This window comes from Solanum pennellii, chromosome 8 (assembly GCF_001406875.1).
Source record: "Solanum pennellii chromosome 8, SPENNV200".
NCBI lineage: Eukaryota > Viridiplantae > Streptophyta > Magnoliopsida > Solanales > Solanaceae > Solanum > Solanum pennellii.
The window spans coordinates 65877872-65891835 of record NC_028644.1 but is presented as its reverse complement, the minus strand read 5'-3'; the positions used below and the strand labels follow the sequence as shown (position 1 = coordinate 65891835).

The 13964-nt window shown below is 37.6% G+C and overlaps 1 protein-coding gene across 1 annotated transcript in view; it reads right to left on the bottom strand.

The window, feature by feature from the left end:
• Window positions 1–13964, bottom strand: part of LOC107028368 — a 54208-nt gene that overhangs the window by 31577 nt on the left and 8667 nt on the right. Inside the window, exons 11-26 of the mRNA XM_015229401.2 lie at window positions 13338–13430; window positions 12918–13239; window positions 12279–12383; window positions 12108–12203; window positions 7369–7436; window positions 5185–5305; window positions 4902–5105; window positions 4591–4794; window positions 4383–4492; window positions 3741–3834; window positions 3563–3661; window positions 2716–2877; window positions 2552–2626; window positions 2019–2471; window positions 1585–1932; window positions 1365–1496 (exon numbers count right to left, since the gene is read on the bottom strand). Coding sequence (XP_015084887.1) covers window positions 1365–1496; window positions 1585–1932; window positions 2019–2471; window positions 2552–2626; window positions 2716–2877; window positions 3563–3661; window positions 3741–3834; window positions 4383–4492; window positions 4591–4794; window positions 4902–5105; window positions 5185–5305; window positions 7369–7436; window positions 12108–12203; window positions 12279–12383; window positions 12918–13239; window positions 13338–13430 — 2686 coding nt within the window. The remainder of the gene's footprint in view (window positions 1–1364; window positions 1497–1584; window positions 1933–2018; window positions 2472–2551; window positions 2627–2715; window positions 2878–3562; window positions 3662–3740; window positions 3835–4382; window positions 4493–4590; window positions 4795–4901; window positions 5106–5184; window positions 5306–7368; window positions 7437–12107; window positions 12204–12278; window positions 12384–12917; window positions 13240–13337; window positions 13431–13964) is intronic.

Below are 13964 nucleotides of genomic sequence, written 5' to 3'. Positions count from 1 at the left end.
TATTAGCTTCCTATTAAAGCTATCTGATGGTTCAATAATACGTGGTTAATCATTTGTATTATTTAGGATTTCCGATAGTTTCCTGTATTCTAGGTTTTCTGCTGCTTTGTACCTTATCAGATTAGTATTTTCAGTTTTGTATCTGCTCTATATAAAGAGCACGTTATACGTGAATACAATCATCTTTTTCTTTTACATCCAAACCTTTAGAATACCATGACCGACCTTTGAGGCAGTTGAGCATCATATCACTTGAATGGGTTAAATTTGTAGCTTAAAGAATTTAATCTACGTGTCGAACATTTTGTTAAGTTAGTATGGTCATGATACGTTGTTGAGTATCATTGGAGCGACTGACACAACTTTCAGCAAAACTAGAGCGACTTTGAGGCATGTCGAGCTTTAAGCTTCTTGTGCGCTTTCAAATCAACTCATGCTTTGAAAATAACAATTTAAAATGAGATTCCATGCATGTGTGAATCAAGTTTGAATGGTTTGCTCCATGATTAGGACTTAAATGATGAAAATGTCCAAGTCTTGACCTTCGTAATAGTTTCTAATGCTTTTATGCAAATCTTGTGTTATGGTGCGACACACCCGATTATTTAAATGACTTCCTTGATATGTTTGGTTTAAATCATTCTTGGCATGCTTTAGTTGATGATGTTATATTTCATTTTCATCTATGAAAAGAAATTGACCAGCTGATAGAGAAAAGGAGAGATTACTGTGTCTACTGAAAGCTTCATATGCACAACTCACAAAAATCCCTATCCCTAATTGGAGAGATTATCGTGTCCCACCTCGGAAGATGAAACCTCCTCCCCAACAAAGTAACATTAACAAGAACGGTGACAAAATAACCAGAAGTAATGAAAGAATTCCACTCAATGTGCACAATTATTTTTTAAAAAATTGGTGGTGTCAGGGTATGCTTCTGCACAACTCGACTATTCCTTCAGGTACATGTCATCTCCCACCAAACCAGATACTGGGTAACTCTGCCTACAAAGGATTTAGACCAATTGTAAAAAAATCACCTAGTGTTACTGTTTTTGTCTCTACTGGAATAAGAATCTAGGTCTCCAAGGATTGCATCCACTCATTGGCTACTAGGCCACACCCTGGGTGAAAGGATATCAAAATTTTTCTTTTATATAAAGGTTGCTTAAGTATCAAACCAGAAAGGTGCACACCAACTATTTTGATCATACCTGCGGGAGTAACTAGGCAAATTGGATGTTAGAACTTCATTACTACTATAGGCATAGCCAATAAAGACAGCAGTCATGACAACATCAATCAATGATAGTAACAGCAGCAATAGCTAGAAAAACCACCACACCAGCTATAGAATGAATTACCTCAACAAAAGAACTACCACCAGGATTCCTCATATCACAAGCCCAGAAATAAAGGTGACTGCTAGAAAGGCTGTCATCACTAATTCTCAGATTTCCAAGAGATGCCTTTATTGTAAAAGAAGATGGAAACACCTGGCCAAGAAGAAAACAAGATTGAAAATTCACACTCACATGATAAATAGCACAATGGAAAAACTCAAAATTGATAGAAACAACAGACCTTGATATCAGTAAGAAAATTGTCCTGAGACAAGGTAGCAAGCTTAGATCCACCCTCTTTCATCAGCAAAATCTGGGCGCGGGCCATGTTCAATGTCACACCAAATATAATCCTAGACTTCCCCTTCCCAAGCAAACCCTTCACTGCAGGCACATCAATTGTTTCAAATAACTGAGAATCAACCACATTTTCCTTGGGATTATCATGCTGTGTAATGGCTGATGAAGAAGTGTCACTGAAAGACTCAGGGATATCTTCGCCCACATTAATGGCATTTACAAATTCCATTACCGCCAGTATTGTTGGTCTACGACAATAAAAAGACAAGGTAGCAAGTGTGACAACTACCTGTAATAACCAACAAGCAACTAAGTTAGAAATCGTTTAGTGTAATTAAGCAGACAGATTTAGTCAGATAAGGAATACTGGCTGACCTTTGTATCAGTGCTAGTATAGCGAGGTGACTTCCGGTCATAAATAGCCACCTGAGCCGTCACAAAACTATCTAATGTATCATTCATTATTACAGGATTAGTTCCACTATCGTTAAAATCAATAGGCAGAAGACCAGCAAAACGATTAAAACTAGGAGCCTTTGACATGGTTTTTTCTGAAGGTAAAGAGTTTCCCGATGAATAAGGACTATCAACCAGGTCATTTAAATTTTCAGATGCCTCATAGAACTCCTCTTCTCCTTCATATTGACTAGATTCATTGCATTGGGTCTCAACATCATTTAAAAGGGGGGGTGCAGTAATATTTCTGATGAAGGATCGTGCTAGATAGCAAGAGCCAGATATCCCTGTCCGGCAAACCAAATCTTCTATCTCAAGAGCTTTCAAGAGAGTCCCTATAAAAATATCATTGCCTCTAATTGAAAGTTCAACCTGTGTAGGACATCAAATTTAAACCATTTAAGCAAAAGAATAGGGATCAAAAGAGAACCTTAGACTTGCAGTAGTCTTACCCGACCACCTGTTGCTCGAAATTCAAATAAGCCTCTTTCCTTAGCTAGAAGTGCCTTAGTAAAACTCTGATCATGCTAGAGAAAGTGGAAAGCACATCATACCGTTAGTGAGGTCGTTTATTTTACAAGAAAAAGTGTTCTTAATAGTTTTCACCCATACTCACCTCATGACTATAATTGAAGGACATCTTTAACTCATCAAGAACACCGGTCAAAAACAGACTCTCCATTTGTGAGAGATCAATTACATCATTGCCTGCATGATCAGCTTCATAATCTTCAGACTCGGATGATGATTCAGATAAACCAGTTATAGGAGCTGATCCCTGCACGAAACCACATTCCCATCATAACATGTTAGGACTTGATGAATATATACTCCTGTTCACCCGTACAACACCCAACCACAAAAAGGGGGGAAAGAGTACTATCACGATAGCAACCACACTACACACTCCATACAGGCTCCTAAAATTCTGAAGACTTAATCTGTCAAATCCTTGGAAGTTAATTTTAAAAAAATATAGAGAGTATTGTCCTAGCTCTTAATCACATCAAAAGGAAGACTTAATCCGTCAAATCCTTGGAAGTTAATTTTTAAAAAATATAGAGAGTATTGTCCTAGCTCTTAATCACATCAAAAACCTATTTTTCCATTGCTTTTAATTGATCCCATTTACTTATAGTTAGGATCTCAATCTATTAACAACATCCAGAGGAAAGAAATTAGAAGAGAGAGAGAGAGAGAGACTCCTGCAAGTTTCAAAGCATCCAACAGGTTCATCACACTTAAGCCTCGAAGGTCGAAATCTGCTGACCACTCTTACCACATTTTCACATTTGTACCAAACTATTTATAGTATTTCAAATCTTATTTCACCATAGACACCCACATAAGGATGTTATCTGACTTAAGAAATTTGAACTACAATTTTATGCCTCTTAACCACTGGCATGTCAATAAGTAATTTTTTCCAAATCCTCAACAAGAGAAACAGCACGAAGGTCTACCGATGCACGATAGATGGCCCCCTGCAAGTGACTCTGCCATGTCTTCTTTAAATCTTCAGAGTCGCAACGTAATATTAATGCATTTGCATCTTCCACAATCTACATGTGGCAATAAGGTAAGGAGGGTCAGAAACCGGAAACTGCATAACCAGAAAAAGACAAAGATATTGAGAAGTACGTTGTTGGATCGTTCAGCACTGTAGACAGCCAAAACATATTGTTCATTGCCAACATCATTAGGAGGAACTTGATATAGTTGCTTCCCTCGTAAACTGCAATAAGGTAGTACATCAATAAAGCTAAGGATACATTACATAGATATAAAATGGAGAAGACTGACCAACAAGAATTACAATCAGAAAACCTAGATAGGCTTCACAAAAAGACCACCAAAAATCTTGGCATTGTCTATTTTATTTCTCTTTTATTCCATTAATTACCAAAAATAAATCGGAAACAGCTTTTCTACCTTCACAAGGAACAGATAAGGATGTGTACACACCACCCTCCCCATACCCCACTTGTGGAATACACTGGGTATGTTGTTCTGTTGCATCAATAAATAGGAGTTATTGTTCATAAAATTCCAAAAAATCCTCCATTGCCCTAGACACTGTCCTACACTGCACTCGTTCCTCCGGAAACCTTATCATATAAAGCATCCACCTAACACCCATGAGATCTACAACTCCATACAGTTGGTCATGATTATCCAAATTTTAAAAAAAATGATGTTGACCAGCCTTACGTAGTTGCTTTTGTGGTGTTCTGTTGTAACTTGATTGATTAGGTGATGCCAAACATGCACGAAAATCTTTACCTGATATACTGCTTATAAGATCTAGAGCCAGGATTTTCCAGTATATAAAGGAAGGATCCAACAATACATAGGTATCTACGCTTCCAAATAGCCTCCCTACCACCAACACCCTACAGAACAAAAGAAATCATAATCATCAGAAATGTACAACTAACTACGGCATATATTAGTATGCAACAAAATACGGATTTGTTGATCAGAAAGCAACCTTCCAATTAAGAAGACACAACCACCCCTCAAAATCAGACTGTGTCCAAGGACGATAAACATCTGAATCATTTATTTCCTCAGCTTCAAATATCTTTGCAACTTGCATCAACCGATGATACCGAGCAGGAGAAAAATGGAATCCTAAAGAAGGAAGGCGCACTGCAAGTCTCATCGAAGGAAAGGCAGGATTCTCTAACCGGATCTGGAAAATTTGGAATGTGAAAAGCATTGTACACAGTGAAAGCTGTGAAAACATACTAAGTATATCATGTGAATGTAACAGCATGTTCAGAAGAAATGAGCAATCACCTGTTGCAGCTTTAGAACCACAGCACACTTGTCAATAACAGGCAAAAAAGTAACAAAAGTGGATCTAGATGGACCAACTCCATTTGTTGGAGTTTGACTCCAATAATAATCACCATCAACCAGGAAAGCAGAAACATCGCTCAAGACCATATCAAACTGAACATACATATTCATCTCTTCAGGTGAAACAATTTCTGAATCATCCTGCACACATTGCATAAAGACAGCACATTAGCCAACTTGGGGATATCTAGTCCTATAGTATAAACGATCCTAGATGTACCTTTGTAGAAATCACCAAATTTCCCAAGTCAAGTAGCAGCTTAGTTGAGTGGGTGCTATCAGGACAGAAATCTGTAGGAATAGTAATTTTTGGAGCTGCAATTTTCAGATCTAAGAAGAACCTGGCAGAAAGCAGATATCAATATTAATCTTCAGTGGATATCAATATTAATCTTCAGGAGGAGTGTACGCAATGCAGGAATGGAGTGGTTGAATGGGTTGTTTAACGCCATTTTTAGGACGTTTAGCATGCCTGAAGAATGGAGGTGGAGTACAATGATACCGTTTTACGAGAAAAAAGGGGATATTAATAATTGTAGCAACTACAGGGATATCAAGTTGCTAAGCCACACTAAGAAAGTTTGGGAGAGGGTAGTGGAGATTAGAGTGAGGAGGGGTGAATATATTACAGAGAACCAATATGGACTTATTGAACCACATAAGTCTCTCATAATGAGATTGGTGGAGCAGTATATAGGGAGAAGAAGTGTGACTTCCCAAGGGGATTCTTTGGAGATGTTAAGAGGCTAAAGGGGTACTCGTAACTTACATTAGGGTGAATGAGGACATGTACGAAACCAAAACATGGTCGAGGATAGTGGGAGGGGACTCGAAGCACTTCCAATCGTGATACGGTTGCACCAGGGATCAGCTTTTAGAATGTTCTTTTTTTGCCTTAGTGATAGAATAATAACCGTGGCATATGTGTATGCTATTTGTGGATGACAAAGTATTGATGGACGAGACGCGCGACGGAGTTAACGATCAGCTGGAGGTTTTAAGACAGACCCGAGAGTTTAAAGAGATCAGTTTGAGCAAGACTAAGACAATATTTAGAATGCAATTTCAGTAACGTAACTCACGAGGTGGATGTCAAAGTGAGGATGGGTACTTAGGTTAGTTTCAAATATCTAGGGTATGTAATATAGGATAATGGTGAGATCAATAAGGCTGTTACACATCGTATTGGAGTGGTGGATGAAATGGATGTTTGCATCCGGCGTCTTGTGTGATAAGAATGTGCCACCAAGACTTAAAGGTAGATTTTATGAATTGTGGTTAAACCAGCTATGTTGTATGAGGGGGAGAGTTGATTGGTCAATAGATCACACGTCCAAAATATGAAAGATGCCCATATACCCCAGTAACCCCAATAAGTAGGTGTGAGAGGTTGGATATGATGAACCTAAAGGAAGGTAGAGGTAGACCAAAGAAATATTGGGGAGAGATATAGGACATGGCACAGCTACAGATTACCGAGGATATGACCTTAGATAAGAGGCTATGGAGGTCGAGGATTAAGGTAGAAAGTTAGTAGATAGTTGAGTGTTGTCTAGTTTTTCCTAACAATATTATTATTATTAATATTATTATTATTATTATTATTATTATTATTATTATTATTATTCTCCAATCTTATTATTTGATTTTTTAATTACCCGTTGTTTTTTACATTTTGCTTAGGTTATCATATTATTTGTTATTGCTACTGTTCTTTTCTCCATTATTTTCAGCATGATTTCTTCACTATTGTATTTCTTTTTCATATTATTTTTATATGCGGTTACTTGGGCTCGAGTCCTTTGGAAACAACCACTCTACCTTCGCAAAGCAACAAAATGTAGGGGTAAGGTTGTGTACACACTATCCTCCTCGACCCACTTGTGGGACTACACCGCGTATGTTGTTGTTGTCACAGCGGATGATGTAAAAGAATACAACATGTCAATGTCTACTGGTACTAGATTTATTTGGGTCATTCAATGGTTGACAATGCTACAATATGCAACAGCAAAATATAGATAAACCTGACAGAGTTACAGCAAGACATGCCTAGAATCCTTGGACACTGAACCTCAACACTAGATCCCTGACCACCACACCATCCCTCCCCAAAACCACCTACACTTTATATCAGGCACATTTTTATAGGAAGAATTTTTTCCTTTTCTTTGTGCAGTTGTCTACTTATTGGTATAGTCCTTGTATATGGGTTTTCATGCCCTTCACTAATGAAATGTTATTACTTTATCAAAAAAAGAAAAAACATGTAACAATTTTTCTCTCTTTTTTTGAAAAAGGTAACAAGTAACATTTTTTCTTTTTAACTGCTCAAATCACTGTGAGGACGAATAAACTCAACAATATCAAGATACAAGCTTGACAAATAGAAGTAGTATCCAACCTGGATTGATCCTTCAGAGCTCTGTTTACTTGTTCTTGTGCAGTTCGTTTGACTTCATCAATTGTCATCTGACAACAAAGCGCTTACATCATCTACCAATACATTTCAAATGATAAATTGGGAATACATGTATAAGCCAATAATCTCATATATGTGTTCAATAATTTAACATTTTTAAGACATTAATATCCATACTACTGGGTTATGGTGACAAACAGCCTACCAAACAAGTAGTAACTGCACAACTTGATTAAAAAAGGTGATGCATGAAACGACTTAAAAGTAATAGTCTCCTTATAACAAAATGCTCATCTTGCCTTTTTTGGGTTGTTTCTAACTATTTCCAATGGAAGTTCCAATTTTATTTCCATACCACAATAATTCAAAGGCCTCACTTTTACCTTTCTCAATACGAAATATTCTCAGCTTTTTACTGATACTGATTGAATCAAACCAATTTGTGTGCACCTCAACTATTTAACCAAGTACCTACTATCTTCCACCGGCATAGGCCATCGATATGTCTATCTACTACCAAGATCTAGGCAAATGTGAAGGATTGTCTAGGTTTTTCCTTTGCGGGATATGAAACCTGGTCTCCCATGCTTTTTCTCCAGCTTCAACCGTTAAGCCACACCATTAGATGCTAATATTCATCCTATTCTACTAATATAATTATAACATATTATCCAGATGGCATGCTTTCCTATCCCTAGAGGGGTAGAGAGGAAGGTAGAAAAATTAAAAAGGGATTTTCTGTGGAATGGTTGTGAAGAGAAAAGGAACAAAAATAGGCTCTGGTCCGAAAGGTAATTTTCAAAAAAAAAAGAAAATCTATGGAATGGTTGTGAAGAGAAGAAGAACAAAAATAGGATCTGATCAGCTAATTTTCAAAAGAAAAAGAAGAAAAACAAATCTTTTGCGATGGGATTCTCTAATTTGTAGCCATGGTGGCCTTGAAACAAAAGACCAAGTATTCATAACAATAGTCTGTAACAAAAGTGGCTATGGAGGTTCATGATAGAGGACAGATCGTTGGGGAGAAGATTCATCACAAAAAAATATGGTTTAATGAACAGATGGACAACTGAAGAAGTGAAAAGTACATATGGATTTAGTCTTTGGAAGACTAACTAGAAATATCTGGACCAAGTTCTGGGCCAATAATATAATCAAAGTGGGCGACCGTGTTAAAGCTTCCTCCGGATAATTGAAGTATTGAACAGAATAATTTGAAAAACCTTTTTATGTATCTCTATATCTGAGTCTTCAGAAGCAGGCAACTATAGGTCAAATCTGGATGGAGAATAGATGGGAGCTGAAATTCAGAAGGCTTTAAATGATTGGGAAGTGGATAGATCCATTACATTGCTTCAGTGTTCGATATTATTCGAAGGCATTATTGATGTACCGGACAAACCAGCGTGGAGTCATTCTAGAAAGGATTCCTCTTAGTTAAATCAGTCTACTGGAAGATGAACACGAGAAATTGTGTGACAATGTAATGGCCCTGGAAATTCATCGGGAAGATTAAAATTTCTACCAGAATAGTGTGTTCTATGCTGTTGGTAGTTAGAAGGCTTGTTTAACTCAGGAAAGACTACAAAGAAGAGGTCTTCAAATCTGCTGAACATTTCTGTTGTGAAACAAGAACTTGAAAACAATGAGCATTTTTTCCTGCACTATGAGACAACTGAAAATCTGTGGCATACGTTCTTAGGTATGCTGGGATGAACTGGGGAATGCCAAAAACAACCCAGGAACTTTTAAAGAACTGGAAGATTATTGGAAGAAGAGGTTCAGAGAAAGATTGGCGACAGAGAATCTCAAGCATGTATTTGGGTAGACAGTATAGAAAGAAAGAAACCTCAAAACATTTTGAGAACAAAAGCAACCACATTACAAAATTAAGATGAATTGCCTCAATCTTTTTTTATTTTTGGTGTAAGCAGGATTTTAAAAGGGAGATAGCAGTTTCTGTAGATCTCTTTGACAATTTATAAGTTAGCATTTATATATAGAATCCCCTAAAATCCTATTTTGTGAATGTAACCTTTTTCCCATAGAACTTACTTGATGGTGCTGCGCCATTTCGGATATAATACAAGTTACCCATTTTTAAAGAAAAAAAAAGTTATCGAGAGATTTAAGATATTCAACAATTGATACTTCTGATCTCTCTCAAGAACGCTCATGTGCAGAAGATAAAGGTAGCAAAGATGAGGATGCTCAAATGGATGTCGGCATACTAGGAGAGATAAGATCAGGGACGAAGCTATACATGACAATCATGATGTCATGTAGAGTCACTTTGAGAAAGTACATAATGAAATGTCTGGAGGACGTCTTGTCTTCGATGACAGATAGGAAATGAAATGAGAATCAATCCCTCGACACAAAAGTGGTGTAAAAGTCCATTGGGTGGTGTACTCCCGGTAGTCCATACTATATCATACTGAAGTCAAAAAAGAACAGTTCCAAGTATAAGTTACTAGGTGTTTGCATAGTACATTTCTAAAAAAATTATCTCTAAAAGTCATTCATACAGTTCTATTACTGACTTCACTATGACGTCTACTGTCTATTGTGTAGTGATGCATCTCCAAGAATAGCGTCCATGGGTGATCAGCGACCTGTTTTAATGTCTCGATATTGGTACCTACACTAAAGAATCAACTAAGAGTGGAGAAAGTGCCCAGCCTGTGATTCACCTTTGGGCTAAAATCAAACCTCAAATGAGCACCAGCAATACGGTCCGGAACATGTCGAGTCCTCCAAAAGTTGCACAATTTTTGAGGATCTGACACAGACGTAGAAGCATTTGGAGGGTCCGCGAAAATCGTTATGACATTTTTACAGATTCATTAGTTATCCAAATACTTAGAACTACGACAGAAGCAATTGGTCTCCCTGATTGGTCTCAGGTCATGATTGAAGGAATGATTATCCCACAAAACAATGGTACCTGCAGGATAGTTCCTTAATACCAAGGATGAAACTCCACGAGAAGACAGATCGTCTCAAAGCTAGGCTAGTAATCAAGAGATATACTTCAGTTTCTGGTTTTTGTGATACTTTTCCTCTTCATCTTGTATTTGTCCGCCTCCTTAATCTCCATAACAACCATGTTTCACTGGCCTCTTTTCGAACTTGATGACAATGTCTACATAGAGCAAACATGAGGATTTGTTACTTCTGGGAGATGTTGATGACGAAGATTACATATACCATTTAGGATTTGTTACTCCTGGGATATGTCGACTACATCGATCTTTACGGTCTCAAGTTATCTCCACGCGCATCGTCTGGCTATTTAGTACGACAGTCCAAAAAAATGGCATGTCTGAAGAGAAGCTGATCATTCAATGCTTCATAGACATTGTCTGAAACACACATCTTTTTGGTTGCCTATGCTGAGGATATACCATATAATAGATGATCTACATGAAGGCATTGCTCAGCTATTAAGACTGTAAATATAAAAAGAACCCTCAGACTAAACAGGCGATTCTCAATACTTGTAATCGTGTAATTCGCATATCTTAAGGGATACACTTGTCGTCATCCTTTTTTTAATTTGTAGACACCATTGAGTCCAAAATGACTTGAAGAACTAATCACGCAAATCATTCTCAAAAAAAATTATCAGCAACCAAGATCCAAATGCACATTAGCAAGAATCATAATCAAGACTTGCCATATGATTTGGATTGGTAGTAATAGAATGCTTTCATTATCTAAAGAACAACTCCCAGCAAAAGACCGTCCCCTCACCCATGTTCACCCGAAATTAGACCATGTATAAAATTCGCTGTCCAAGTCGGTTGAATTGAACAGCAAATAATGTTATGAAACAAGTGATCCGCCGTCCCAACCACCAGCCAATAGCATCAAACGATGTCCTAAAGAGAGCTGTTCACACCCTTGCCAATTTTGTCACGTGTTTGCACAGAGTTATACCTGGCTCTAGCCATCTACCACTCATGCAATCCACTGGTGCTTTCTGTGTGCATTGCAATGTCCATCCTCCACACCCTGTGTGCATGCTAATGGTCTGCCACACTCACATCATTTACCCAACTACTTCATGTATAGACCTTTAGCACACACCACCAAAGCTTTACCTCTGCTAAGCATATTACCAATCTGTACATTCTCAGAAGCATGAGAATAGCAAGTTCTAAGGAAATGAGTTATGAGAATAGCAAGTTCTATAGAAATGAGTTACGTGCAATCACATGATCCATTTGGTTAAAACAACCATACTTTCAGTTTCAGGGAAAAATAGAACAAGAACCTTTTCAAGCTACTCATTGGATTATACAACACCCATTATGTCAATGTGCCACAGGACACCTCCATTAAAAATTGTTCTGATAAAAGAAGAAGAGCTAAAAATAAAGAAGCAACTTCTTACTGGTTCATCCCCATTCATTGCCAAGAACAACAAAATCAAACAAATGAAGTGGATCACACTAGAAAAATCTTTTTTTCAGGTACTTGCTCATTCACTCCCCTAAGCAACAAATTAGCATGTGATGCTCCAGACAACTTTCCCTAAGAAGCAAATTTTCCTTTTTCTGACAAGGGTTTAAGAAGCAAATGTTTTATGACTAAGAAATATGCTGCGATCTAAACCACAATTCAATGACAAGTTAGCAAAACAGATGGATAAGGAAAAGTAAAAATGTCAAAATTGGGAACTGGAACTAGGAAAATTATGAGAAGATAAAGCTAACCTGTACTGCAGCAGCTGTTTCCAGAGCTATGGTCTGACTCACAGCAGCATTACTTTCAAAAAAGTTGATAATTTGGTCAATCGAATCCTTCAGATACTACAGGAAAAAATTTGATCAGATGAAATGCTCTACTGTTGTAACTGGTGAAATAAAATAAAACCTTCAGCTTACTGTCACATAACACGGAGAAGCTTTAGCCGCCAAACTCCAGTCAATGTTGGAATCGAAAGGCTTGTAGCAAAATGCAGCAACCAAGGAATCATTGACAGTCGCACTCTGAGGAAAAAAATATATTACCATAAATGAAGCTGTCTAACTTAAACCCCCTACCCCAGCCCAAAAAAAAAAGAGAATAGAAAATCTACTTCAAATTTCGCAAGCTTTCAAATATCAACTTTTCACTGTACAGAAGGGAATCTTTAAAAGAAAAGAACGAAATGTATATTCACAATTCCCCAACCTCTCTTTAATAGTGCTCTCAGAGGCTGCGCAAATAAACTCAGGCTTAAACGAAGAAAGGGGGGGGGGGGGGATGTAGTCCAAAACTAATAATTATAAACATGAACAACAAATATAAAGAACTTTTTTTAAAATCACGATAAAGTGAAATATCAAATTTTATTTGTGTCGCCTTTCCAAACTCTGCTTATTAGCAAGGAAAGGTATCTCATAGAGACTTGATGACGACACATACACGCCCGCTAAGTGAGGCAAAACGCTCAACATGATTTGTGCCTCACTTCAGAGCTTAAGCAGACATAAAGCGCGCCTTTGACAACATTGCTCTAAATTGAATGTGAAGATTCTTACCTCAGCAAGAAGGCCATTTGGAGACCATAACTGATATGATCCTAGTTTTACATCAAAAACCTTTGCTTCTGAATAAAGCTTGATATAACAATCAAGGTTATCACATGATAAATCAGCAAGGCAGTTGTTAGTATCACTAAGCTTTGAGGCATTGTGCTTCATGTGAACCTCCAAAGTGGTATGAGGCACATCTCTCCTGTCATGAGTAGCCAACAGTGGTTCTTCTTCACCTTCTTTATACCCAATTATATTATTTAACCTCTCCCAGTCGTCCTCAGTAAACACTGCTTGCTCACTTTCATCGTCAGCTGATTGGCTGGACCTGAGAAATTGGTCAACCACTAAGACTACAACGAAGAAAAAAGAAAGGAAAACACTTCACAGTACGGAAACTAAGGGTTACAGAGATCCAGTATCAACCAGCCAAAAGACCACCAAGATTTCTTTGACTTTTGTTTTTTTAGGTAAGAATCTGACTCTACTGACTTCTCCACAAACTTGTGTGCCAGCATCCTGTTGAAAAGTTAAAAATAAAGTTCAGCCTCTAATACAAAAATCTGTCTAAATTCTAAATCATCGGCAGGACATCTCCTGCGCATAAACATCATTGTAGGTAGGTTTTCATGGTTCTTCATAGCATTAACCATTATTTAACTAATTAAACACAAGTAAAACATTCTGGAACACTCCTAAACCTAGGAACTGCTTTACAAAACACTTGACATATCATGAAGGAATAAAATAACTCAATCAATAAGTTTCTGTTCAATCAAATGAACAAATCAAGCTAAAGATACACGAAAGAAAAATGATAGGGTATACTTCAGGAGAATGCACCTTGAACCTTAATCAACCATAAAGCTAGCTCAAGTAGTGAGGTTTGTTGAATATCGAAGGAACGTACATGTTCTACCTCCATGGGGTAGTGTTAAAAGGCTTGCTTACATTCTACCCTCCCACTCCCCAGACCTCACTTAGTGGGAATTCACTGTATGTTGTTGTTGAAGGAACCTACAAGTGGGATTCAAACTTCAACCCCCCCCCCCC